The following is a 26,427-nucleotide window of genomic DNA, read 5'->3' as shown; positions in this document are numbered from 1 at the left end:
GTTTCTGTTCCTGGGATTTTACTCTCTCTTCCTCCGCGGGGAAAATATCCTACTATTTCAACTTTTCTGACCTTGATTTTGCTTGTGTGAACCGATGGCGTCTTCCCCGCAGAAATCACCGTCCTCTCCCAAATCTCCGACTCCAAAGTCTCCGTCCTCCCGAAAGAAAGATGATTCATTTCTGGGCAAACTTGGTGGAACTCTTGTCAGGAGAAAAAAGGCAAAAGAAGGTAGTGATTGAGATTCAAATCCCTATTTTACTAGGAATTATAAGCTAGAAACACGCTAGATAGATAACGCTAGATAACACGCCATATAAACACGTTAAGTCATAACATTTTTAAAGAAGTGCTTAAGTTATCACACAACAACTTCAGAAGTCTGAATAATTCCCTCCTCCATCGGGACTGGCGCAGGAATGCGTTTGTTTACACTGTCAACACATTTGTTTCTAATATACACTTTAAAAAAAAACAAAATAATCGACAAATATGTGTTTCTAAAGAGTAACAACGTAATGTTTACAGTCAAAAGTTTGTGGCGCTTTGTAGCAATGCTTTACTCACAGATGAGTCGACCATTTGAGTCGGAACTTTTTTTATTAGCAGAAGGATCGATTCTTTTGGTCTGTTTGTTCGTTTCTGTGACTCTATATTGAATCTAACCTTCTGTCCAGGACATAGTTGTAGGCCTACGACAGCTGATGATTTGAGTGCAACGGTCTGATTAGTTTAAATGAAATTTACAGTTTGCAAATATTACATTTATGTAAATTTTGATATACCACTACTTTGTTTTAAAGTAATATTTATGTACGTGTTCGTAAAGAATATTCTTCACAAATCTACCACACAACTTCTTCAAAAGTCAGAAAAAGGCTGCTTCATCGGGACTGCACAGGAATGCGTTTGTTTACACTGTTGGCATATTTGTTTCTAATATGATGTACACTTAAATTCAAAATAATCGACAAAGGTGTGTTTCTAAAGAGTAACAACGTAATGTTTACATTCCAAAGTTTGTGGCACCTTGTAGCGATGCTTTACTCACAGATGAGTCGATCATTTGAGTCAGAACATTTTTATTTGGGGAAGGAGATATATATGAGATTTATTGTTTGCAAATATTACGTTTATGTAAATTTTGATGTACCACTACTTCATTTTAAAGTAATATTTATGTACGTGTTTGTATCCCTACTGAAAAATCCAGCTTAAACCAGCCTAGGCTGGTTGGCTGGTTTTAGCTGGTCGACCAGCCTGGTTTTAGAGGGGTTTTGGCCATTTCCAGCCTGGTCTTAGCTGGTCAGGCTGGAAAATGACCAGCTAAAACCAGCTTGACCAGCCAAAACCAACTATGTCCAGCTTAAACCAGGCTGGTCAAGCTGGTTTTAGCTGGATTTTGCTGGTCATTTTCCAGCTTGACCAGCTAAGGGAAATGGCCAAAACCCCTCTAAAACCAGCCTGGTCAACCAGCTAAAACCAGCCAACCAGCCTAGGCTGGTTTAAGCTGGATTTTTCAGCAGGGTATAGTTTACAATAATATTCTATAAATCTACTAGATAACTTTTTCAGAAGTCTGAATAATTTCCTATCGGGAATCCCTATCCTCTATCGGGACTGGCACAGGAATGCGTTTGTTTACACATTTGTTTCTAATATACACTTTAAAAAACTCAAAATAATCGACAAAGGTAACAACAAAGTGTAATAACTAAAGAGTAACAACGTAATTTTTACACTTCAAAGTTTGTGGCATCTGTAGCAATGCTTTACTCACGGATGAGTTTATAATTTGAGTTGGAACTTTTTTTTATTAGCAGAAGGTACAATTTATTTACGAACGATACCTGCGTTCGTTCCTTCCTTCCTTCGCTCCTTCATTCGTTCCTTAGGTCCTTCCTTTCTTCCTTCCTTTGTTCGTTCATTCGTTCCTTCCTTCCTGGTTTGATTAGGTTTCTCCAAAGTTGAGTAGTTTTTATTAACTATAACTTATAAACTTAACTTATAACTATAACTTCTGAAGACCGTCCTAGAATATTATAATCGATTGTATACACATCTGTTAGAGCTACCACCTAGCATTATTTCAATATAAAAAAGGTAAACAGTGTGAATGCTTGTGGAAAACCACATCACCCAGAGCACTGCAGAGCTTCTCCACCAATCAGAGAACTGCGACCAGATGGCTTTAATAGGAGAACTATTGAGTTCTGATTATTTAAAGTTGTAAGATGTTAATAAGTTTTTTTATAGGAACAGTATTTTTCAACTTTGTATGCATTAATAGCACACATACACACATGTTTTATTGTTCAGAGAGCATTGACTAATTTGATCATGTCATTCGCTGTGCTTCATGCTAGTGGGCGGGGCTAAATAACTTTTCGTCTCGTTTGTAGCAACTCTGATTGGTGTAATTTTTCTGTAGAGCATCATTGGAAATGTAGTTTTTTCAACTGTTTCAGAAATACAACTTGAATGAATGAAAACAGATGGGCTCAACAAAAGATTAATACAATCAAATAACAACCTAGCTCATAACAGGTCTTCATTGGATTATAGCACTTTCCCTGATGAAAAAGCCAGTTAGTACATTGTTGTTGTTTAATACCTTTTGGCTTCAAAGTTTGTAATGTTAAAATTCTTCTCGTCATAGCTGGTTGGTTTGTTTCATGGCTTGCTTTTTTGTTTTTTTTTTTGCGCTCCATTTTGCCAAGTAGCTCAGTAAAGTATGCACCCTGGAGGCATGATTATACGAATCCTTCAAAGTTTTTCAACCACACCTGAAATTGACTGAGTCATCGAATCATTCTGACACAAATCCTCTGAATTACAGTGTTGAGAAGCAATAATCGGCCTTTTTATAGACTAGAAATCACACGTTGGCACATTATAAAGTGTTCCTGAGCTTCAGAAAACAGCCAGCTTTGGCGGAGTTCAGCTAGCCATGTAAGGTATTCTGCCTGGACGAAGCTTGAGATTGTTATTGTACAGGAATGAGAGGATTCATCTCAGCCTTGAAACGAACAGCTGCAAAACCAGACCGAAATACCCAACATTAATCCAAACAGGTTAAAGTAATCCACATCCTTAACAAATAAAAATATATTAGCCGGCATCTTCTTTTCTAGTAAGTAAATTAGACTTTGTGGTGCTTTCCATTACATTAAAGTGTTTTTTTTTTCTCCTGTTTTTTTTTCTATTCCCAGAGTGCACTTCTGTAATGATTGCGCCACATCCATCAGCTCTAGCAAGACCGAATTAGAGGAAAAAGCAGCTGAGCCATCTGACTCTGTCTGGTTCGCTGCGTCTTATTCACCAACAATTGTGATATGGAAGGATATTTGATGTTTGATTTGATTTGATTTGATTGCGGCTTGTACCCGGGATGCGTTGCATGTTAGTGTATATTCCTTTTGTTTTTAAATTAGGAGTGTGTTTTAATAGGGATCCGGGTAATATGGAACACTGTAAAGAAATGCTCCACACAATTCTTTTGTTGTCACAGCACAAATTGATGAAGTTACCTTAGTGGTTTTTGCAAATGTAAGTGGATTGAACATAAACAATTAAGTTGTCCTCTCCCCAAAAAATAAGAATTGTGTTGTTTAAACGCATTTTAAATAAGTAGTTTGAACAAGCAGCAAAATGAATTTTTTTAATGGAGCTTAGTTCTTATCACAGAATAAAACCATTGTGTTTATATCTTACAGTTTGGAGTCTTTGAACGTTTCCTTCTCAGCTCTGAGAATGTAGACTTTGAGTTGTGAGAAAGAAGTTAGAGTTGCAAAAAATCAACAATTACAGTTTTTTTTATCTATTCAGTGATGGAAATTAAAAAAAAAGTGTTTTGAGATGAAACTGGCAGTTTGTAAATGTAAGATATCGACTTGCCTGAGAGCTGCGAGTTGTAAAATTGCTAATGAAAAAAGTCAGAAATGTAAGATTGAAAAGAAATCCAATTCATTTAAATTAATCTTTTATTTTCGTTTTTTATACTTAATTTTAGTTTCAATTTTAAAAATTGAGAAATGCAACATGAAATTGACAAAATGAGCAATTGTAAGATATGAGCTCATGTGTGCGAAATAAAACTCAATTTTGACCTGCAAGGCTACAGTTGAAATAAAAAAATTTAGAGAAACAACCATGTAAGATTAAATTTGCACTCTACTTTTTAAACTAAAATGGAAATTTAAACCAAAAAACTGCAAATGCAATTTCAAGATGTTTCGCAATTAAGAAGAATTTCAGAATTGCAAGATATAAACTCAAATAAATGTTAGTATATTACGTTTAGATGAATTAGTGGTTAATTTGTAAGAATTTGTATGATCTGCTTGCATCTCAATGAAAATTTCTCAAAAAAAAAAAAAATAATAAAATTAGCATTTGCCGTGGAAATTAAATTGTACATATTCATAAAATTAGCAACTTAAATAGTTCTGTTTTCTTATGAGATTGGCTTGGAAAGTAACAATTGTAAGTGTTAACACACAATTGACAGAAAAAAGTGTCAGTTAGCTTATTTATATATTGAAAAAATAATAAATTATGAGGTATAACAAGTATTTTGGTGAAAAAAGTAGGTATTTCAGAGTGTTGATTAAAAAAATTATATTTTTTATAAATCTTTATAAAAAGATATATCTTTTTAATTGCAAGAAATAAGCGTTTAAAGAATAGCTACCAGAATTTAAAGATGTTTCAGACTTTGAAAAGGCAGAACAGTGCCTTAAAAATGACTTTTCAATAGCTGGGTTTTCATCCTAATGTGCAGCCTTTTCAAAATTCCAAAAAAAATGCCACATGCAAAATAGGTGCATCAAGTTGTTAGAGCAGCTTACTGTAGTATTGGTTACCTAGCAACCGACAGTAAACAAGACAAGCATACCGAACATAGGGCTACAGTCATGTGGGTGAAGTTTTCACTACAACAGAGTTTATTTGGCATCCAAAACCTCCTCAATTGAACTTTTCCCTCACTCGTTTCTCACGCGATTCTTCAAAATGCCCATTATTAACACAGTGTGATGGAAATGCAGCTACAGTAAGTCTGAGAAGTATGTTGACTGATATTGCAAAAGAAATTGTAGTAGAGTCATGATTACCAAGGATTCAAGGTAATCCTCTGTCAATATTCTGAAAGGTTAGTATTATTATTTAAAATCATCTTTATCATTAAAATCATGATTGATTATCGCAATTTAGATAATTCTTGGTAATTCCACAGTGCGACAATGCAGCTTACTGAGCAGCTTACTGTAGTATTGGTAACCTAGCAACCAACCTAGCAAATTACATTGCGACAATGTACATTAAATAATTCAAATGCAAGTAAACTGATGCAAAATTCAGGGATCCATGTTTACGTTGCTTGTCACTAAATTGCATAAAGCTGCAAATTTGAGTTGTTTGTTCATTTTTAGATGCAGAATTGCTGGAATAAGCGTGTGACACATTTTTGGTCATTATAACAAAAAAATAATGACATTGATATCCATGATCATGTTGGTTACTATAATAATGATGTGAAATTTGAATGCTCTTACATCTCTAATATGCACCCAGTCAACCAAGTGAACTTTATCACTCTCCGTATTTAAAGATACATGACATTGTTGTCATGACGTTGGATTGAAAGCTCCCCCACATCAGTGAGAAGAGGCAGCAGGAGAGCAGCTGTGCGTGAGGTGGAGAGGGTGTTGATTAATAGGATCTCGTCCTCTATAGGAGGCCGCTGGAATCCAGCACAGGATGTTCGCATCCCCATAATCAGCGCTGCACACAGCAATGCATGCTGGGTTGCTGTAGAGAGTGAAGAGCTAGATTTGTTTCCCGGAGGATGTTGAAAATGTTTACGCTGTCTCTAAAGTCTTTAATAAATGACTTTTTAATTTATTTTTACATTTCTTCTGAAATTGTGAGCCATGAAGCCAGAGCGCTGCTATTCGATTGCGGAACTGTTCTAATGCCGACTTTACACAGCAAAGGAGCTTTTGAAGTGGCATCTAGGTATCTTTATGACTTTTACCTTTTACATTAATGCTGCAGAGGTGGCATAAATGCATTTATACAACAATTTTAACCGTATACAGTTACTATAACCTTTACAAACAACTGACAGCTGTGACCGTCATTTCATAAACAATAATAAATCCTAAAATTCAGAAATAGCAACTTGAGCTCTCAAGGTGATTTTTGAATGCGTTTGAATATTTAGCGAATTGTGGGAGACATTTGAATCAGTCAGTCGTTAACTGGAGACTCTTTCTGTTTGAATCATTTGAATCAGTCCATCGATAACTGGAGACTCCCTCTCAGTGGATCACTTGAATCAGTCAATGGATAACTGGAGACTCCCTCTGTTTGGATCATTTGAATCAGTCATTTGATAACTGGATTATCCTTTTGTTTGGATCATTTGAATCAGTCAATCGATAACTGGAGACTCCCTCTGAGTGGATCATTTGAATCATTGAATTTTAATTTGGAGACTTCTTATGAGTGGATCATTTGAATCAGTCAATTGATAACTGGACACTTCATCTGTTTGGATCATTAAAATCAGTCAAATGATAACTGGAGATTACCTCTGAGTGGATCATTCGATTCATTGAATTTTTTATTTGGAGACTTCTTATGAGTGGATCATTTGAAACATTCATTTGATAACTGGAGTATCCTTTTGTTTGGATCATTTGAATCAGTTGATCGATAACTGGAGACTCCCTCTGAGTGGATCATTTGAATCATTGAATTTTTATTTGGAGACTTTTTATGAGTGGATCATTTGAATCAGTAAATTGATAACTGGACACTTCATCTGTTTGGATCATTTAAATCAGTCATTTGATAACTGGAGACTACCTCTGAGTGGATCATTTGAATCAGTCATTTGATTACTGGAGTATCCTTTTATTTGGATCATTTGAATCAGTCTATCGATAACTGGAGACTCCCTCTGAGTGGATCATTTGAATCATTGAATCTTTATTTGGAGTCTCCTTATGAGTGGGTCATTTTAATCAATCAACCAATCAATCAATAACTGGAGACTCCCTCTGAGTGGATCATTTGAATCAGTCAATCAATAACTGGGGTCTCCCTCTGAGTGGATCATTTGAATCAGTCAATCAATAACTGGAGTCTCCCTCTGAATGCATCATTTGAATCAGTCAATCAATAACTGGAGACTCCCTCTGTAAGGATAATTTGAGTCAGTCGTTTGATCACTGGGGGATCAGTCTGAGTGGATCGTTTGAATCTGGGAATTATTATCTGTAAACTGGTCTGAGTGAATCATTTCAATCAGTCAATTGAGAAATGGAGACTCTTTTTGAGAGGATTGTTTGAATCATTGAATCTTTATTTGGAGACTTCTTATAAGTGGATCAATTAAATCAGTCGTTTGATCATTGGAAGGTTACTCTGAGGGGATCATTTGTACCAATCAATCAATCAATAACTGGAGACTCCGTCTGAGTGGATCATTTGAATCAGTTAATCAATAACTGGATACTACCCCTGTTTGGATCATTTGAATAAGTCGTTTGGTCATTGGAGGGTCACTCTGAGTGGATCATTTGAATTGGGGAATCGTTATCTGTAGTCTGGTTTGAGTGGATCTTTTTTTATTTTGATGAATCTTTAATTGAAGTAGTGAAGTAAAAGTTTCCTAAAATAAAAATATCACTTTTATTTGAAGCAAAAACACATAAGTTAATGTCTACCATTACTATACCAGCTTTATTGTTGTAATTTTAAGCAGACACAGAGCAGTCTTATCTTAGCTATGTTGGCTATGTAAAGATTTTTTTTTAATTCAGAAGTTTAAAAGAACATAATTTAATTAGAAATCTTTTGTGACATAACAGCAATATCAGAAGGAAAAAAAAATATATTTTTTGAGGTCACTGTATTCAGAAATAATTTGTTATCTCTCACCCAACTTGTCCTGTTTCCTTTAGTATCGGAGCTGCAGGAGGAGGGGATGAACGCCATTAATCTCCCCCTGAGTCCCACACCTTTTGAGCTTCATCCTGAGGATATCATGCTAGGTAACAAACCTGTAGCCTATATTCTTCAACTGATGCCCCCTCGGGTTAATAATAAGCCCTTACACTTTCCACTTCTCTTTTTTTATTTCAATGTCCTCTCTGTCTCTCTCTCTCACAGAGGAAAATGAAGTGCGCACCATGGTGGATCCCAACTCAAAAAGTGACCGAAAACTTCAGGAGCTCATGAAGGTTTGTTCAGAAAGCCAAAAATGTTCTCATTTGTTCATTATCGTCTTGTTCTAAAATACTTAGAATATAATTCTGTATAAATTAGGTGCTCATCGACTGGATCAATGATGTTCTGGTTGGCGAAAGGATCATTGTGAAAGACCTGGCTGAAGATCTCTATGATGGTCAGGTTCTCCAGAAGCTCTTCGGTAAAATAGTCTATCTATCTTTACTATATCGCCACTTCTGATTGGTTATTGGGAGTTTTTTTTTTTTGCTAGTTGGCTGTATGAGTTACTAGTCGTCTGTTTTGATTTGCTTTTGATTTTATAGTGTTTGTTTTCTTTTTTTATTGGATTTATAGAGGCTATTTTACAAAAGGGCTGCTTTCCGTTTGTTGTATAATGTCTATTTTATTACATTTGTTCATGGTGTGTATTTTTGGTGGTTATTTTACAACATGGCTGCTTCAGATATAAACCTGCTTCAGGTTATATAGTGTTAATTTTAATTCTTGACTGCTTCAAATTGGTTGTGTAGTGTTTATTTCACCGTATTGGTGCTAATGATTGGTTATATAGTGTTTATTTTATTTTTGGTCTGCTTCTAATTGCTTGTGTAGTGTTTATTTGACCATACTGGTGCTTCGGATTGGTTATATGGTGTTTATTTTAATTTTTGACTGTTTCAAATTGGTTGTGTAGTGTTTATTTCATCATATTGGTGCTTCAGATTGGTTATATAGTGTTAATTTTAATTCTTGACTGCTTCTAATTGGTTGTTTAGTGTTTATTTCACCATATTGGTGCTAATGATTGGTTATATAGTGTTTATTTTATTTTTTGGCTACTTCTAATTGGTTGTGTAGTGTTTATTTCACCGTATTCGTGCTAATGATTGGTTATATGGTGTTTATTTTACTTCTTGACTGCTTCAAATTGGTTGTGTAGTGTTTATTTGACCATATTGGTGCTTCAGATTGGTTATATAGTGTTCATTTTAATTCTTGACTGCTTCTAATTTGTTTGTGTAGTGTTTGTTTCATCATATTGGTGCTTCAGATTGGTTATTTAGTGTTTATTTTACTTCTTGACTGCTTCAAATTGGTTGTGTAGTGTTTATTTCATCATATAGGTGCTTCAGATTGGTTATTTAGTGTTTATTTTACTTCTTGACTGCTTCAAATTGTTTATGTATTGTTTATTTCTCCCTATTGGTTCTAATGATTGGTTATATAGTGTTTATTTTACTATATGGCTCAGACTATATTTCAGATTGTTTATAAATCGATCTGGGTGATTCATCTAGGAGATTTTCATGCACATTTTGTTAGTAAAGATCTTGAACAGGTGCTTTCAGATGGATCCGCATTGTAGTTCAAAGACAAGCTATGCAAAAAACGCATTTATAATCAAACTTCGTTTAATTGGCTGATTGTGAAATCAAGATAATCATTCGGCAATGACAGCTGTTTGATAGCTTCAAAATGAACTACGACTCTGAAAGCAGGTGAAAATAAGACATGTAACAAACTTTTTACTCTGCTTATAATTTATACATGAGTATTATATAATTAATAATCATAATTTGGTTAAGTGTTTAAATTAAATTCTTCTGTTAGTTGAATTGTGTGCTTATTTGTCACATTGAATCCATGAAAGCAGTTAACTCCATGTCCTAACTAGAAATTAGTCTGTCTGCAGTAGACACAACACAAAAGAAAAATTTAAATACCAGATTCCTTCAGTACCACACAATTGTGCACTCCCAACTAATTGCTAAAGTTTATGATTTAATTAATACTTGTTAAACCTCTTTAACATTATTAAAAGTACATTCTGAGTGTTTTGAGCCACAGTTTTAACTTTTATTTTCAAACTATGCTTGCTAGTTATTTTATTTTTAAGATCTAGGAGTAAACTATCTATAACTTCTGCTTTTTCAATATGACAATAAATGTCACGTAAAAATGGTATTCAAACTCGCATAAATAAAGCACATAATCAACACCTGAGGTGATCATTTTTATACTAGTTTATGCTGTTGTTCAGCCACGACATTTCAGAAAAAGAAACAACTACTCATTAGGTACTACATTTGAATTTGAATTTACTACATGACCATTAGAATAGTACGTTTTAAATAGTACGAATGTGAGTAGTATGAATTGAACTCAGACCTACCCGCATAAGTTTCGTTGCTTCACTTCCATTCATAAATTCTGTGGCATCATGGGATAACGTAGCAGATTCTCTGCGGAAGTAGTAGGTCATCCAGGTACTTCTCGCATACTGTTTTTCGAATTCTTTGAATTTAGACATATAACTTGGCTCGCATATTGTTTTTATTATGGTTTTGCGTACATTATGGAAGTATGCGATTTTTCGACTCCGCAACGGTGTTAGACTTTATTTTTACGTTTTTTTTTTCTTTAGAGTTATTACGCAGGAGTACCCTCTGATCTTCTGGCTGAGATTTACTAGTGATTGCAAAACTGTGCTTCCCTGATAAGATGTGCTTGACTATCGCAGCTTTGCTTAATCGCATTTATAATTTCATTTTGATTTTGAACCGCCCTATTAAATAGCGTTTATTTCAATTTATGGCTACTTCTGATTGGTTATACAGTTTTTATTTGTGTACATAGCTGCTTCTGATTGCTCATACTGTGTTTATTTACATGTACATGACCCTTTTATTCATTTAATACATTTAAAAGGATAGTTCACCCAAAAATTTGGTCATCATTTACTCTCCCTTCACTTGGTCCAAACTTGTTTGACTTACTTTCTTCGTTTGAACACATTTTGAAGAAATCTGGAAATCTGTAACCATTGACTTTCTATAGTATTTGCTTTTCCTACTCTGGAAGTTAATGCTTACAGGTTTTTTTAATATTTTACTCTATAACATTTTCTGACTGGTTCTACAGAGATGTGTGTTTGATTGAAAAGCAGAGAAAGTTTTACCCTGACTCCTCTATCTTCTCCTTATGTCGATTCTGATTTAGACTTGTGCTTCCATCCTGTAGAAAAGCTCGAAGGTGAGAAGCTGAATGTAGCAGAGGTGACCCAATCTGAGATCGCCCAGAAGCAGAAACTGCAGACGGTTTTAGAAAGGATCAATGACGCCCTGAAGGTCTCTACCAGGAGCATCAAGTGGAACGTCGACTGTAGGTCTTCAGCACAAGTCTTTTAAATGATCCTAAATGAGACAAATCCAAGGTTATGTGCTGTAAAATTTGGATTTGTTTTGATCAGACATAAAGGAACACACCACCTTTTTTTTTTTGGAAATAGGCTCATTTTACAAGTCCCCCAGAGTTAAACAGTTGAGTTAAACAGATTTTTTAATGATCACGGGGTGTGGCGGGAACACTTTTAGCTTAGCTTAGCATAAATCATTGAATCTGATTCGATCATTAGCATCACACTTAAAAATGATCAAGGAGTTTCGATAATTTTTCTATTGACAGCTTCTGTAGTTGATATCGTTTTTCTTTGTTAGTTCATGTTAACTGAAGGTGCATTAACGTTAACATGAATGAATAAAAATTTTGTCCATTTTTTAGGCCGCTATAGCTAGCCATATCGCTATTCTCAGCCATAATTTTTCACTTTTCAGGTCTTCGTTCCCAATGTAACTACAGAGGCGCCAAACTTTGAATAGGAAAATCATCAAAACTCTTTGGTCATTTTTAAGTGTGATGCTCAAAGGTTGGATGATTTATGCTAAGCTAAGCTAAAAGTGCCTCCGCCAGACCACTCAGAACACCCTAGCAACCACTCAGAACAACATAGTAATCGCCTACCAACACTTTAAAAATCACCTAGCAACCACTCAGAACACCCTAGCAACCACCCAGCAACACCTTAACAACCCCCTAGTCACACTCTAACAACCCCTAGCAACGCCTCAGCAACCACTCATAACAATCTTGCAACTGCCTAGCAACCATTCAGAACACTCTAGCAACCACCTAGCAACCATTAAGAACACCCTAGAAACCACCTAGCAACACTCTAGCAATCCCTTAGAGACCACCCAGCAATGCCTTAGCAACCGCCTAGCAACCACTCAGAACACCCTAGCAACCACCTAGCAACACCTAAGCAACCACCTAGCAACACCTTAACAACCCTCCAGCAACACTAACAACCCCTAGCAACGCCTTAGCAACCACTCAGAACAACCTAGCAACTGCCTAGCTACCATTTAAAACACCCAAGCAACCACCTAGCAACACCTTAACAACCCCTCAGCAACACTCTAACAATCCCTAGCAACGCCTTAGAAACCACCTGACAATGCTATAACAACCACTCAGAACAATCTAGCAACTGCCTAGCAATCATCCAGAACACCCTAGCAACGCCTTAGCAACCTCCTAGCAGCACCTTAGCAATCACCTAGCAATGCCTTAGCAACTGCCTAGCAACCACTCAGAACACCCTAGCAACACCTTAGAAATGACATAGAACACCTTTACAACCACATAGCAACACCTTAACAACCCCCTAGCCACACTCTAACAACCCCTAGCAACGCCTTAGCAACCACTCAGAACAATCTAGCAACTGCCTAAGCAACCACTCAGAACACCCTAGCAACCGCCTAGCAACACCTTAGCAACTGCTAAGCAACACTCTAGCATCCTCAAGCAACACCCTAGCAACCACCTAGCAACGCCTTAGCAACCACTCAGAACAACATAGCAATCACCTACCAACACTTTAGCAACCACTCAGAACCCCCTAGCAACCACCTAGCAACACCTTAGCAATGACATAGAACACCTTAGCATACATACTAGTATGGCATCCATACTAGAAACATGTTAACCTATATGTACTAGAGATGCGCTGATCAGCTAAAATGACACCCGAATTCACGGCTTCGTACTACTCATCCACCGCACATAGTTTTATCTGATATATGTATCCGCACCCAATCTGCACCCAATCGTCACTTTAATAATTTAATTCTTTGTTTTAGGCATGATGATAGATCAGCGTGGATATTAACAGCAGATTCACTGAACTAATCTGCGCATCTCTGATAGTAAAATAATAGGTTAATCTTAAACGTTTTAAATGAACATTTATTTATAAAAAGAAAAGTTTTTCAACATTTTCTTCATTTTCAAATAGATACAGAACGTAAAAATAAGACATTTGAGCTTTAACAGATACAGGAACAAGAAAACAGAAAGGGTGCCACTTCAGCCTAAACGGCAGCTATGTTGCGTTTACTTGGCCTTTTTCTTCGCACTGTGCAAAAACAGAACAGCATCTACCGTGCCTGAATTAGGGCGATTCCACCTCACCTCCAAAACGCAGCCAGCCGCACTGAATGAGCGTTCGCTCGCACCGCGTGTTGTAGGAATGACAACATTCTCCTCGCAGGGCGCTACAGTCATGGAAATAAGCGATCTTGTTTCTCCCAGAACGATGGCAGATTTTCCTCTGATGACTCCTCTAGCTGAAACTTTGAACAGTAGGCTACTCTTGCACTTCATCCATTAGCCTATTATTGGGCGTCTCATATCTTCCCATTCTGCAAAGCCCACTCTCTGCTTTTTCGCCATGTCTCGCTATATCCACCTGCAACCGACCCGCAATTAATAATAATGTTCAAAACTACTTCAATTATTTAAACTTTGAAACTACGTCAAGCTTTCAAATGAGACTTTCTCAAGCCACCATAAGGTTTGTCCACCAACTTTACTTTTCTAGTTTTCCTATGATTTTGATTGAGTTTCCTTGGCCAGGTGGTTTTGCTTTGTGTGTTCTTCTTGTTTTTCCATTTGTGAGATGGTCTATTGATGTTGATTGCTGAGTGTGATCAGTAAGTCCAGATTTCTACTTTTTAGGGTCTTTTGAAACCTAAACAGAATGTATGGCTGCTTCTGATTGGTTATACGTTGTTTTAATTGACTAGATGGCTGCTTCTGATTGGTCATGTTGTGTTTGAGTAACTGCCATATCCAGAATGAGATTATAGAGATAATTCTACTTCGGTCTTAGTACAAGCTTTAAATAGGAAAACGCAATAGTTAAGCTTAAATCTTTAACTCTGAGGGATTTGTAAAATGAGCCTACTACCCCCCCATGCCTCCAAATAGTGGAGTGTTACTTTAAAGTGTCTACTTAGACATGCTGTGCTGCACAAAACAGCTTTGCAACAAAGTAACATCTGTTTAAAGCGCTATTGATGTGTGTTCCTTGTAGCTTTGAGCTTCAAAGGCTTGGAAAACACTTAAGGTGATGTAACACTGTCTTTTAGAGGATTTCAGCCCCTCTTCTTATGTGGAAGAGACGCTAAAGAGATTGCAGGTTGTTTTATGAGGCAGAAAGATTTATGCGCTATTGATTTTCGTATTAAATGGAAACGGAAATCAATCCTCGTCCTTAAGTAACAATTCGCCGAGCTGAAGCGACGTCTCCGCTTGTTTAGTGCCAATACTGGTTTTAATTCATTCAAATGAAACCAGGGAATGTTCACTCTTTAAAGTAATGCGTTTTGTTCTCTTGACATGTTCTCTAGCGGTTCACGCTAAGAGCATCGTGGCCATCCTTCACCTGCTGGTGGCGCTCTCACAGCACTTCAGAGCTCCCATTCGACTGCCTGACCATGTGTCCATTCAGGTGGTTGTGGTTCAGGTATGTAGTTTTAGACTGGGATTTTTACTGTTCATAACGGTTCATAAGTCTTTTGTCATTTATGATGCTAGAAGAAGAGATATGACTTTAAAAATGTTGTTTCTTTCTATGCTGAATTAAATACAAATGTTTTATAGTCCTTAGTTACTATTGTCAGGGAAAAATCAGAAAAGTTCTTTCAGATTTGAAACTGTCATAGAATGTTTAATAGAAATGAAAATATTAATTGAAAATGTTCTTAGAATTCAATTGTAAACATTATAGAATGTTCTTTTAGAATGTAAACATCCTTTTATCATTATTTTAGAAAGTTAAAATATTCAAGAATGTTCTTACAGAACTTAACTTCTGCAATGTTTAGAGAATGTTAAAGAATGTAAACTTAGAGTCATATTTTCTATATTTATATTTCTTATTTATAGACTTTTCCTATATAATGTGAACCATATAAAATCTAATAATATATATAAAGTCTTATAAAATCTCAAATTTATACATTCTTTAAGAATGACTTTAAAACATGCAAATATTGTATATTTTACTGAATTTTCTTCAAGAATGTACTGTAGGATATAATTATATTAGATTTTAATAGTAAAAATTGTAGAAAAATCAGACATTTTCTTTTAGAATTGATCGTCTAATAGAATGTTCTTTTAGAATGTTATTGTTACAATGTTCTCACAGAATATTCTAGAATGTTCTATTTAAGAATATTGTATAAGAATTCGAGATGTATTTTAAAGAATGTAAACATTATTTCTCATCTCATTTTCTTGTAAAACCTAAACATTCTTAAAAAATCTCTAATAAAATGTATCCAAACATTGCATCAGTTTTACACAACTTTAAAGAATTGAAATTTTATTTAAAAAATGTTCTGCAAGACATAATTATAATAGATTTTTAATAATAAAAATGGTAGAAAAATCAGACATTATTTTAGAATTGATACTCTAATAAAATGTTCCTATAGAATGTGTTCTAGAATTAAACATTCTTCAAAACCATTTTTATAGAATGTAAAGATTATGTAGTTTTTATAGAATGTTCTTTTGGAATGTGAACATCCTTTTATCATTATTTTAGAATGTTATTGTTACAGTGTTCTCACGGAACAGTCTAGAATGTTCTATTTAAGAATTTAAAAACGTCTCGAATTCTAGAATATTCTTAAAACATTATTTCTCAGCTAATTTTCTTGTAAAACCTAAACATTCTTAAAAAATCTCTAATTAAATGACATGTTTTTTTTTTTTAGAATTGATACTCTAATAGAATGTTGCTAGAATGTGTTATAGAACTGAAATATTCTTCAACATATTTTTATAGAATTTAAACATCCTTTTATAGTTATTTTAGAATGTTATTGTCACAATGTTCTTACAGAATATTCTAGAATGTTCTATTTAATTCTTATAGGATGTTCTTAAAGAATGTAAACACTATCTCATTAAATTTTCTTGTAAAACCTAAACATTCTTATAAAATCTCTAATTTATACATTCTTTAAAAATGTCCATATAACATGCAAACATTGTATAATTTATGCAGAACTTTTTTTATAATTTACTGAAAGAATGTTCTGTAGTACATCATTTTAGAAAAATGACACATGTTTTTTTAGAATAGATATCCAGCATGTTTTATGCAGCGGATGCCCTTCCAGCTGCAACCCATCACTGGGAAACACCTACACACTCTCATTCATACACATACACTACGGACAATTTAGCTTACCCAATTCTCCTATAGCGCATGTCTTTGGACTTGTGGGGGAAACCAAAGCACCTGGAGGAAACCTACGCAAACACAGGGAGAACATGCAAACTCCACACAGAAATGCCATCTGACCTAGCTGAGGCTCGAACCAGCGACCTTCTTGCTGTGAGGCGACAGCCTTGGTCACTTAAAAGTGTTATACATAAATCACAAATAACTTGGAAAAATAATAGAAATTCATTGAAAAAAAAACAGAGAATTCTATGTTATCACTGTCTTCATCTTATGTTTCATGCTGTGCTGTTTTCTCATAACTGATATTTTTATTGACGAACAGATTTCTACTAATTTCTAGAGATTTCTGACTCCTGCTCGCTTTTTTTTTTGTTTGTTTTACCTTAGAAACGTGAGGGAATTCTTCAGTCCCGTCAAGTTATGGAGGAGATCACAGGCAACACAGAGTACGTCCATTGCAATCTCTGTAAAAAAAAAAAATGCTGCGTTCCACACCATCGAGTTGTCCTGGGACTACATGAAGGAATTAATTGAACTTATTAGTTTTTACAAATTTAAGTGAATGATTGAACATAAAACAATTAAGTCATCCCCAATAAAAAAAATCTCAACAATTGCTTAAATAAGTAGTTTGAACAAACAGCAAACGTCATTTTTCTGAGTGTCAGTATCAGCCTTTAATAATATTTCACCCCTTTTATGAAGACTCCTTTCATATGTTTCCATCATTCTGCAGTGGATTACTGATTACAAGATGGTGTTTGGATTAGCTTTGACGCTGTTTTGTTTCTCACACACACACACACACACACACACATATGTGCACAGCTGACTACAGAGTCGTCCAGCAGGCACCTGGCAGCTGGGGAGATAAGTGTGTGTTTTTGCATGTGTGTATTTGTGGACTTCCCGAGGCTGTTATCACACACACAGTATAGCTGCTGCCCAGGCTGAAGGCTGGCAGGAGTGATTAGAGAGTGAGGAGGAGGGGGGCCTCATGGGGAGAAAGCACTGTCCAGGGCTGTCCCAGACTTGCCCGATCAATTTGATCACCCTTCCACATGCTCAAATGACAGCCGCCTTTTGCACCTGGATTTCAGCAAGCGTAGCATTAGCAGAAATTCAATACCCCCCATTGTTTTATAGGAGATTAATGAGTAGGAACGCAGAGTATTTCGATAATGCAAAAAATTGTAGCTTGTTTTTGGCCCATACCTGATGTAGATACCAATATTTTGTTGTTTAGTTGTTTGTGAACTGTTATGTGTGTATTTTACAGATTTCACCAAGCGTAGCATTAGCAGAAATGTAATTCCTATCATATTTTAAAAGAGATGAGTGAGAAGTAGGGATGCAGAGCATTCTGATAATGCTAAAAATTGTAGCTTGTTTTTGGCCGATATCTGATGTAGATGCCGATATTTTGTTGTTTAGTTGTTTGTGAACTTTTATGTGTGTATTTTACATGATAAATGTGAGTCTTTGCAGAAGTAGAGTCAATATGTTGTGTTATCGGTAAGGCATATCGGCACCATATTTCCATATCGAGCTAATACTAATTGTTAAATTTTGTATTTTTACATTCTAATCCTCTTTCAGCAGATTTATTGTATATTGTTACAGAATTGTGCATCCATAATTAAATGCGTAACCTGAAACAACAAACCGATATTTAAATTTTCGCCAGTATCAATAAGCTGATAATTTTCTGTTGATCAGTTTTTAATAACATTTAATGTAGATACCAATATTTTGTTTATTTGTTTGCGAACTGTTCTGTGGGCATTTTACAGATATCAGCGAGCGTAGCTTTAGCATAAATTTTATTCCTGTCATGTTTTATAGGAGGTGAGTGAGAAGTAGGAATGTGGAATATTACGATAATGCTAACAATTGTAGCTTATTTTTGGCCAATATCTGATGTAGATACCGATATTTTGTTGTTGATTTGTTTGTGAACTTTTATGTTTGCATTTTACATGACAAATGTGAGTCATAACAGAAGTAGAGACAACATGTCATGTTACTGGTTAGGCATATCGGCATCATTTTCCATATCGGGATACTGATTTAAAAAAAAAAAAATATATATATATATAAATATATATATATATATATATATATATATATATATATATATATATATATATATATATATAAAATAAATAAATAAATATATATATAGAATTTATTTAGTTTTTTTTTTTTTTAATGATTTTTTTTTTTCATTTTAATCTTTTATCAGCAGATTTATTGGATATTGTGACAGGATCATGCATCCATAATTAAATGCATAACTTGAAATGATTAACCGATATTCAAATTTTCACAAATACAGATAAGCTGGTACATTTCTGTTGATCTGTTCTTAATAATATTCTGAAATGAAGAGTTTTGACAGACAAAAAAAAAAAAAAAAAAAAATATATATATATATATATATATATATATATATATATATATATATATATATATATATATATATATATATATATATATATATATATATATATATATATATATATATATATATATATATATATAGATAGTATTTATTTATTTTATTTTATTTTTGACTCCAGGCACAGTAGATGCTGTTCTGTTTTTGCACAGTGCAAAGAAAAAGGCCAAGTAAACACAACATAGCTGCCGTTTAAATATTGAATTTTGCTTAAATATTATTATTATTATTATTATTATTATTATTATTATTATTATTGATTATGTTATTATGTAATATTATTTATTTACATTTAATTGTCATGGGTTATTATGGTTACCTGATAGTAAATAGTAGACGACTGCCATTTTAAATGTAAAATATTTAAATTGAATATTCATTTTAAATCGCTACCAGTCAATTGAAATATCTCTGATACGGGCAGAATAATCTTTTATATACGTTTTTTGTTTTCCAACCGTGTAATTATTATTTATTTATTTTTTTCCCAAAGTTTAATCCTATTTTAATAAATGTCTTTTTATGTTCATAGGGCATTATCTGGAAGGCATGGTAAGTATAAAGAAAATGTCCATCATTTACATACTACACACAAAGAAATTCATAATTTCCATCAAGGACGAATTAAAATTGATAATTTTTGTGTGTCATTTTAAATGTCTATTTTAAATGTAAACAAAAAATTACATACATTTTCCAAATATTAATCTTCAACATTGCTGTTATAGAGAATTATTGCTTTATTTTATAAATATACTATAATAAAAATGTGTTTACTGTGATTTTGATGAAATACACACAACCTAGTACATGGTCTCTTTAAAACATTTAGTTGTTGTCTTATACATGCACATTCCCTCTTTCAGAGCGTGATGCTTTTGATACATTGTTTGATCATGCTCCTGACAAGCTGAATGTGGTGAAGAAGGTATGAAAGGGCATAAATATTAGCTGAATTGACATCCTAAGGCATTCCTGACCACACATCCATCTGCTTTCCACAGACTCTAATCACCTTTGTCAACAAACACCTGAATAAACTCAACTTGGAGGTCGCTGAACTGGATACACAGGTAAATGGATCAACGCATTTTGTATGTCGTTCCAAACATGTTTGACTGTGCCAGTCACTCATTTACATGGAATTACAGTGGTGAACTAACGCTTTAATTATCAAAATGGACAGAGTCAACAAACAAATAGAGAAATCTTTAGTAACCTAACCAATGCTTGTGAAGGCCTTTGGGAAAATAGTTTGGTGCAAATTTGGTGGAATTTTTTTTTAACTCTGCAGTCACTACTTAATTTTTTCTTGTCTATGAAGTCACATAGAAGGTAAATCGCATCATAATGAACTTCTTCAACACATAGGTGATTTAAAATTGCAGCAAGCTGTTTGGAAGCATTAAAAGTGTCCAAAAAGATGTCCAAAATCTTTACATGCATTGACCCAGGGCCTGTTTAGATGCATGTCACTGATGAGATGACGACTGTTTACTGGATGTTGTCCAAAATGGCTTAAACACCCAGCAGGCACTTGATGTCAACATGATGTCATATTGACGTTGTACCCCAATGTTGTGGGGATGTTGCATTTTGTTTGGAAATGAAAATCGGATTGACATCAGAACCCAACGTCAGGCTGACAACATCAATATCCAACCTAAAATCAACTAATTATCAACGTCTAATGATGTTACAGCTTGACGTTGTGTAGACATTACCACTATGACGTCTATCAGACGTTGGATTTTGGTTGCCATACCTGACGAATAACTGTCAGTATTTGATGTCAGTATGACGTTGGTTTATGATGTTCGCTCAACGTTGAAGTTTGGTCACTTTCCAACACAACCTAAAATTAACCAAATATCAACGCCAATTGATGTCTTTATTGGACATCAAAATAATGTTGTCTGGTTAGACATTGAATTTTGGTCACCTGATGTCACAACCCGAAATCTAACCTAATATTAACATCCTATGACATTGTGTGCCTGCTGGGCAATCATTAAATGCACTACAGAATGTTACGTTTACACACATCCACAAATTACAGCGTAATACTCACTACTCTTGAGTATTTTGGATAGGTCTACTTTTGACTCATACATTGAGAAACATTTACAACAGATACTTCTACTCTACTTGCACTACATTTTTAGTCAAGTAATGGTACTTTAACTTAAGTATTCTTTCCACCACTTTTTTAGACATTAAAACGCACGTTAAGATTAGCAAAACAACCTTTTTATGGTTCATAAAATAAACAGTTGTTGTCTGCAAAAAATGCGGGGAAAAAATACAACCTTTTTTTTTTAAGATTTATTTTTGGTGGGTTTTTTGTAATAGAGAAGTAGCTTTTGCAGAAAGCAAAGTTGTAAAGCGATATCTGCAAAAGTCTGCAAGCTGGGTCTCAAATTGCAATGGCATTATGGGACATTCACACCGGATGCTGCTTGTGTGAATAAATTGACCCCTAAATAGAACATTTTGAGTTTACTCGCTTCATTCGCACATCAAGTTTGCTTCATTCATGCGTGAAATTCACTTCACAATAGAATCATGGTCAGGGCTTCTGTCTGCCCGGTGACTCTAGTTTCGCTACTAAATGGCTAACATGGATTTTATTGAGAGAGAATCAGTGCTTCAGGAAGGCTGAAAAAAACCGTATGTTCGTTCACTAGATCCTTTCAGAAGTGCACCCAGCTCTGAGTTCATCAACTCCTCCTGAAACTATACCTGGATGATAGAATCTTTCATCAGTACTTCCAACTGAGCCGAGCCCAGTTTGATGAGCTGTTGTCTGGTGTTGGCAGGAGGATTTTCCTTCAGCACACTAACAACAGGTGCTACATCATAATCACGCCCATACCAGAGCAAGCTCCTAATTGGTTAATGTGGCGTGAATGTCCGCTAAAGTTCAGACTTTTCAACTCGAGGTGATTTGCGTGTTAAGCATCTATAGCTCAAAATGCACCAAACTCGTCATTCGCACAAATAACGCCTCAGGATGTCGATTGATGTTTTTGCATTGACTTAACATGTAAACCACTCACGCTTGATGCTTCATCCGCGTCTGACATGAATGCACCATTAGGCTACATGTCAACGCATTTTTTTTTTTTTTTTTTACCTTTTTTACCTAACACAATTTGTTGTTTTCAATCATTATTCTCCACCAGAAAATTCTTTTGTGTCGCACGATTTTTTTCAAAAGTCGATCTAATTTAGATTCCGGTATGATTCTTTAATGAATAGATCATTCCAAAGAACAGCTTATAATAGAGTTTGAAATGTCTATTTCAACCAATTGCATGCATCCTTTCTCTGTTTTATGTAAATTTACGTCTCTCGAATTGGCACCTATGACAGGACTTTGTTGTTCTGATCAATGCATGTTTGTAGTTTGCAGATGGTGTGTATCTAGTACTGCTGATGGGACTTCTAGAAGGATACTTCGTCCCCCTCTACAACTTCTTCCTGACGCCTGAGAATTTTGACCAAAAGGTATAAATTAGCAGTTCCTCTGTGGTTAGCGTGCTTCATTGTGGAAGCCATCGTGATGTGCTGTGTTGAGTGTCACTGAGGGGGTGGTGTTGACAGTCAGCCCAAAGTACAGGCTGCTCACCTGGGTCACATCCAGCAGGCCTGTCCCATGCCAAATGGGCATGTCGTACCAGGATGCATCTGTAATCTGCCTCTGCACAGGAAACGGATAAGTGGAGTGATGTGTAGCTGCGCTCTAATATCCAGTGCTTGTGTGTGGATTTCAGAGATAACTGCTTTTGGGAAAATCACTTTTTTTAATGCCCACCCTACTTTCTCACAATATGGTTGTGTCTTTTTTTAACTGCAGGTTCATAATGTGTCTTTCTCCTTTGAGCTGATGCAGGACGGTGGCCTGGAGAGGCCTAAACCCAGGCCTGAGGGTAATTATGGCTTTGTTTTCTGCAAATCTATTGCATCATGGTAATTGTGGGGTTTTAAAAGGATTTGTGTTGTCAGAACTGTACTGGGCTGCTTATATTTCCCATTTCTCAAATGTTGCCTTTTTTAACATGAAAGTACAGTTCTTAAATGCTTCAAGTGTGTGTGTATGTTGCCTAATTACCCTGTCCTGCCTAGTTAACCTAGTTAAGCCTTCAAATGTCACTTTAAGCTGTATAGAAGTGTCTTAAAATATCTAGTAAAATATTATATACTGTCATTATGTGAAAGATGAAATCAGTTATTAGAAATGAGTTATTAAAACTATTATGTTTAGAAATGTGTTGAAAAAACTTCTCTCTGTTAAACAGAAATTAAAAAAAAGAAAATAAACAGGGGGGCTAATAAATCTGACTTCAGATGTATGTATATGTATGTATACTGTATATGTATGTATATGTATGCAAGCATAGGCGGAGGGTGAACAAACTCCAGGGTAAGGCTAATATATGCGCTGCCCTTTAATGCATTTAAAAAAATTTGCGACCGACCAAGAAAAGGTTTTAACAAAAGCACCGCCTATTAACAAACGTCTATTATATTCAACACGTGCAAATTATTTTATTAAACTCATTGACCCACTGATCTAAAAAATTTGCGGTCAGTTTATTTATTTATTATTATTATTATTATTACTTTTATTTAAAAGTCTAATTAAAATTATTCGGTTCATAAAGGCGGCATTTATAAAATGTTAAAAAAACTTATATTTTTTATAAATAATTATAACATTTATTTATTACTTACTGTATGCAGTTTCAAATGAAATTATTACTACTTGTTGCTTTTATTACTATTACCAATAATAACTTCATTACTCTTAATAAGAGTGATTTCTGAAGGATCGTATGACTCTGAAGACAGAAGTAATAAAGCTGAAAATTCATCATCGCGGACGCAGCCCTCACTATTCTGCCACCCTAGGCGGCCGCCTAGGTCACCTCTGGATGCGCCGGCCCCGAGAATATGAAATCATTCTCTTTTTCACGAGGCCAGTCGAAAACCGAACTTGAAATTCAGCAATAAATATTTGACCTTTAAAATATAAAACCCCAAACGATTGCCTAAACAAGATTAGTACACTATAGGCTAGACCACGTTACAATCAAGCTACCAATTTAATGCTGAAAACATATTAAACCAGAATAATATTTTATTATACCCCTCTCGTAATACTCATTTGTCGTTTAATTACTTATGTCCTTGACCAGCAAAACAAAATAGTCCGCTGGCCAACAGTTTTGGTTTGGTTTTCAGAGCTGCTGCTAACTCCAGTAATAAACAGCGCTCATCAGTGCGAAGTGCGGGCTTGGATAGTTTCATTTCTGTGCGGAGGGGGACTTTAAATTTGATTGACAAACTTACAATGGCTAAAGTGTTGTGTTAATCATCAACATTAAATTACATTCATATTACGCCTTACACCTGTTACATGTTTTCGATGCAGTTTTTTTCTTTGCTGCTATCTCCGTGGTCTCTGGCCAGGGGGAGGCTAAGCCTTCCCCAGCCTTACACATGCTCCACCTATGTATGCAATGTTATTAGCAACTTGCGTATGTGTGTCACAATTGTAATATTCCAGTATATTGTTCTATACAGTATATGTCATTTATTAAGATTATTTATTACATCCATGTAATTAATGTGAATTAATTATAAACGAATATACAGCTTAGTATATATTATTAATATTATTATTATTATTATTATTATTATTATTATTTATAGTGTTTAAAAAGTATACAGTATGTACATTTCAGTCTCTTTGAAGAGTTATTACATTATTGCTCATTGCGTAAAACCACTTTAAGCTTCAAATGCACTGAATCACCGGAACTGGAGAATCTATGCACTATCTGTGTATGTTATCTGCTCAAGTGCTCTAAAACGAGGAAACTCTAACTACTAAAAAGGCTTTTGTTCTTGAATTTCAGAATGAGTAATTTCACTTTCTCTGTCTCATTTCAGATATTGTGAATTGTGACCTAAAATCGACGCTGCGAGTTCTTTACAACCTTTTCACCAGGTACAGACACGTGGAATGAACCAAAACAGAAAACCTCAGTTGGGAACGCTATTATCAGGCTGATGGACAAAATATGCTGTTAATTATGGCGTGGTATCATATATTACCCCTATACGTATGATTAATAATTGTCTGAGTATTTTCTTTCCCCTTGTCATCTAGATAATATAAAACCACTTATAAAAAAAATGTCTTTTGATGATAGCATTCCATTCCTAAGATGATGCATGGAAAGCCCTGCATAACTCCGGCTTTTATTTGTGGAAATGCAATTAGCTGTTTAATGGTTTGACATGGATTAATCCTAAAGTGCCTTCGCAGACGTATGAAAGAAATAACCCAGCTTTACAGATAATATCTTATATATTAAATCACAGTATTAGCTTTTTCTATGAACTCAACCCTCACTTTACATGCGCTTCATGTACTGTAAGGTAGCTTTATTTTAAGCAGGTGTATGTATGACCAAATTATCTTAATGGAATAGTTCACCCAAACATTATTTGCTCTATATAAGAGATACTCAAAGTAGGGGCCCATGGGCCAAAGTTGTCCCATTGTAACCTTTGATTTGACCTACCATCCCAACTGAGAGGAGAGTGGGAATGATGGAGAGGGTTGAGGCGAATACCTTTAACACAGAGATCGTCATTTCTAATTTAACGTAACATTTTTTGGTAGTACGAGGTCCGTTTCATTGCTGCTTGAAGCTTTAATTTGTTTGTTTTATTGCTGAGCTACAAAAAATCTAACTGAAATTAAATGTTTCAATTAAATGTTGTAAATGAATCTGATTTATTAAAATATAAATGGATTAAACAAAAGACATCAGGGAGAAGATCAAGGCAAAACTAGTGTAATTCTGTTATGAATGAGATTGTTTTGCTGTTACTATAATAAGTTCACTATAAAATGTAAAAAAAATACTATATATTAATTGATTTAAAGCAATTTTTTCAAGTTATTTTTAAATATTATTAAATAAGTTAGGAAATTACCAATGGCAACTATATTTACCCCTCGGCCCACTAGCCTCAATCAATCAATTTTTGACCCTTCATAAGAAAAGGTTTGAGCACCCCTGCTTTATATTTTACTCACACATATGACTTTCTTCTGTAAGACAAACACATTCAGAGTAGTTTTACATTTGATCCTGACTCTTCCATGCTGTATAATGGTGTTGAATAGTGGCTATTTTTCTGAAGCTTCCATAAATCCATCATCAAAATTACCCATATGATGATAGATGTACTTGTTATAAAGCAGATTGATGTGTTTTTGTGTGTGTGTGTGTGTGTGTGTGTGTATATGTATGTGT

At 34.9% G+C, this 26,427-nt stretch overlaps 1 protein-coding gene across 1 annotated transcript; it reads left to right on the top strand.

Moving 5' to 3' along the window:
- parvaa (parvin, alpha a) lies at positions 1–26,427 on the top strand. The gene is made up of 13 exons (XM_056452190.1): positions 1–230; positions 7,973–8,062; positions 8,181–8,251; positions 8,337–8,439; positions 11,262–11,402; positions 14,777–14,892; positions 17,017–17,075; positions 19,623–19,642; positions 19,957–20,018; positions 20,095–20,163; positions 22,499–22,600; positions 22,950–23,022; positions 25,049–26,427. The coding sequence occupies exons 1-13, from the start codon at positions 95–97 to the stop codon at positions 25,123–25,125; spliced, it is 1,119 nt and encodes a 372-aa protein (XP_056308165.1). The 5' UTR covers positions 1–94; the 3' UTR covers positions 25,126–26,427.

The sequence above is a fragment of the Danio aesculapii genome, chromosome 25 (assembly GCF_903798145.1).
Source record: "Danio aesculapii chromosome 25, fDanAes4.1, whole genome shotgun sequence".
Lineage (NCBI taxonomy): Eukaryota > Metazoa > Chordata > Actinopteri > Cypriniformes > Danionidae > Danio > Danio aesculapii.
Note: the sequence above shows the minus strand (reverse complement) of the source record. Positions and strands in the feature narration are given on the sequence as shown.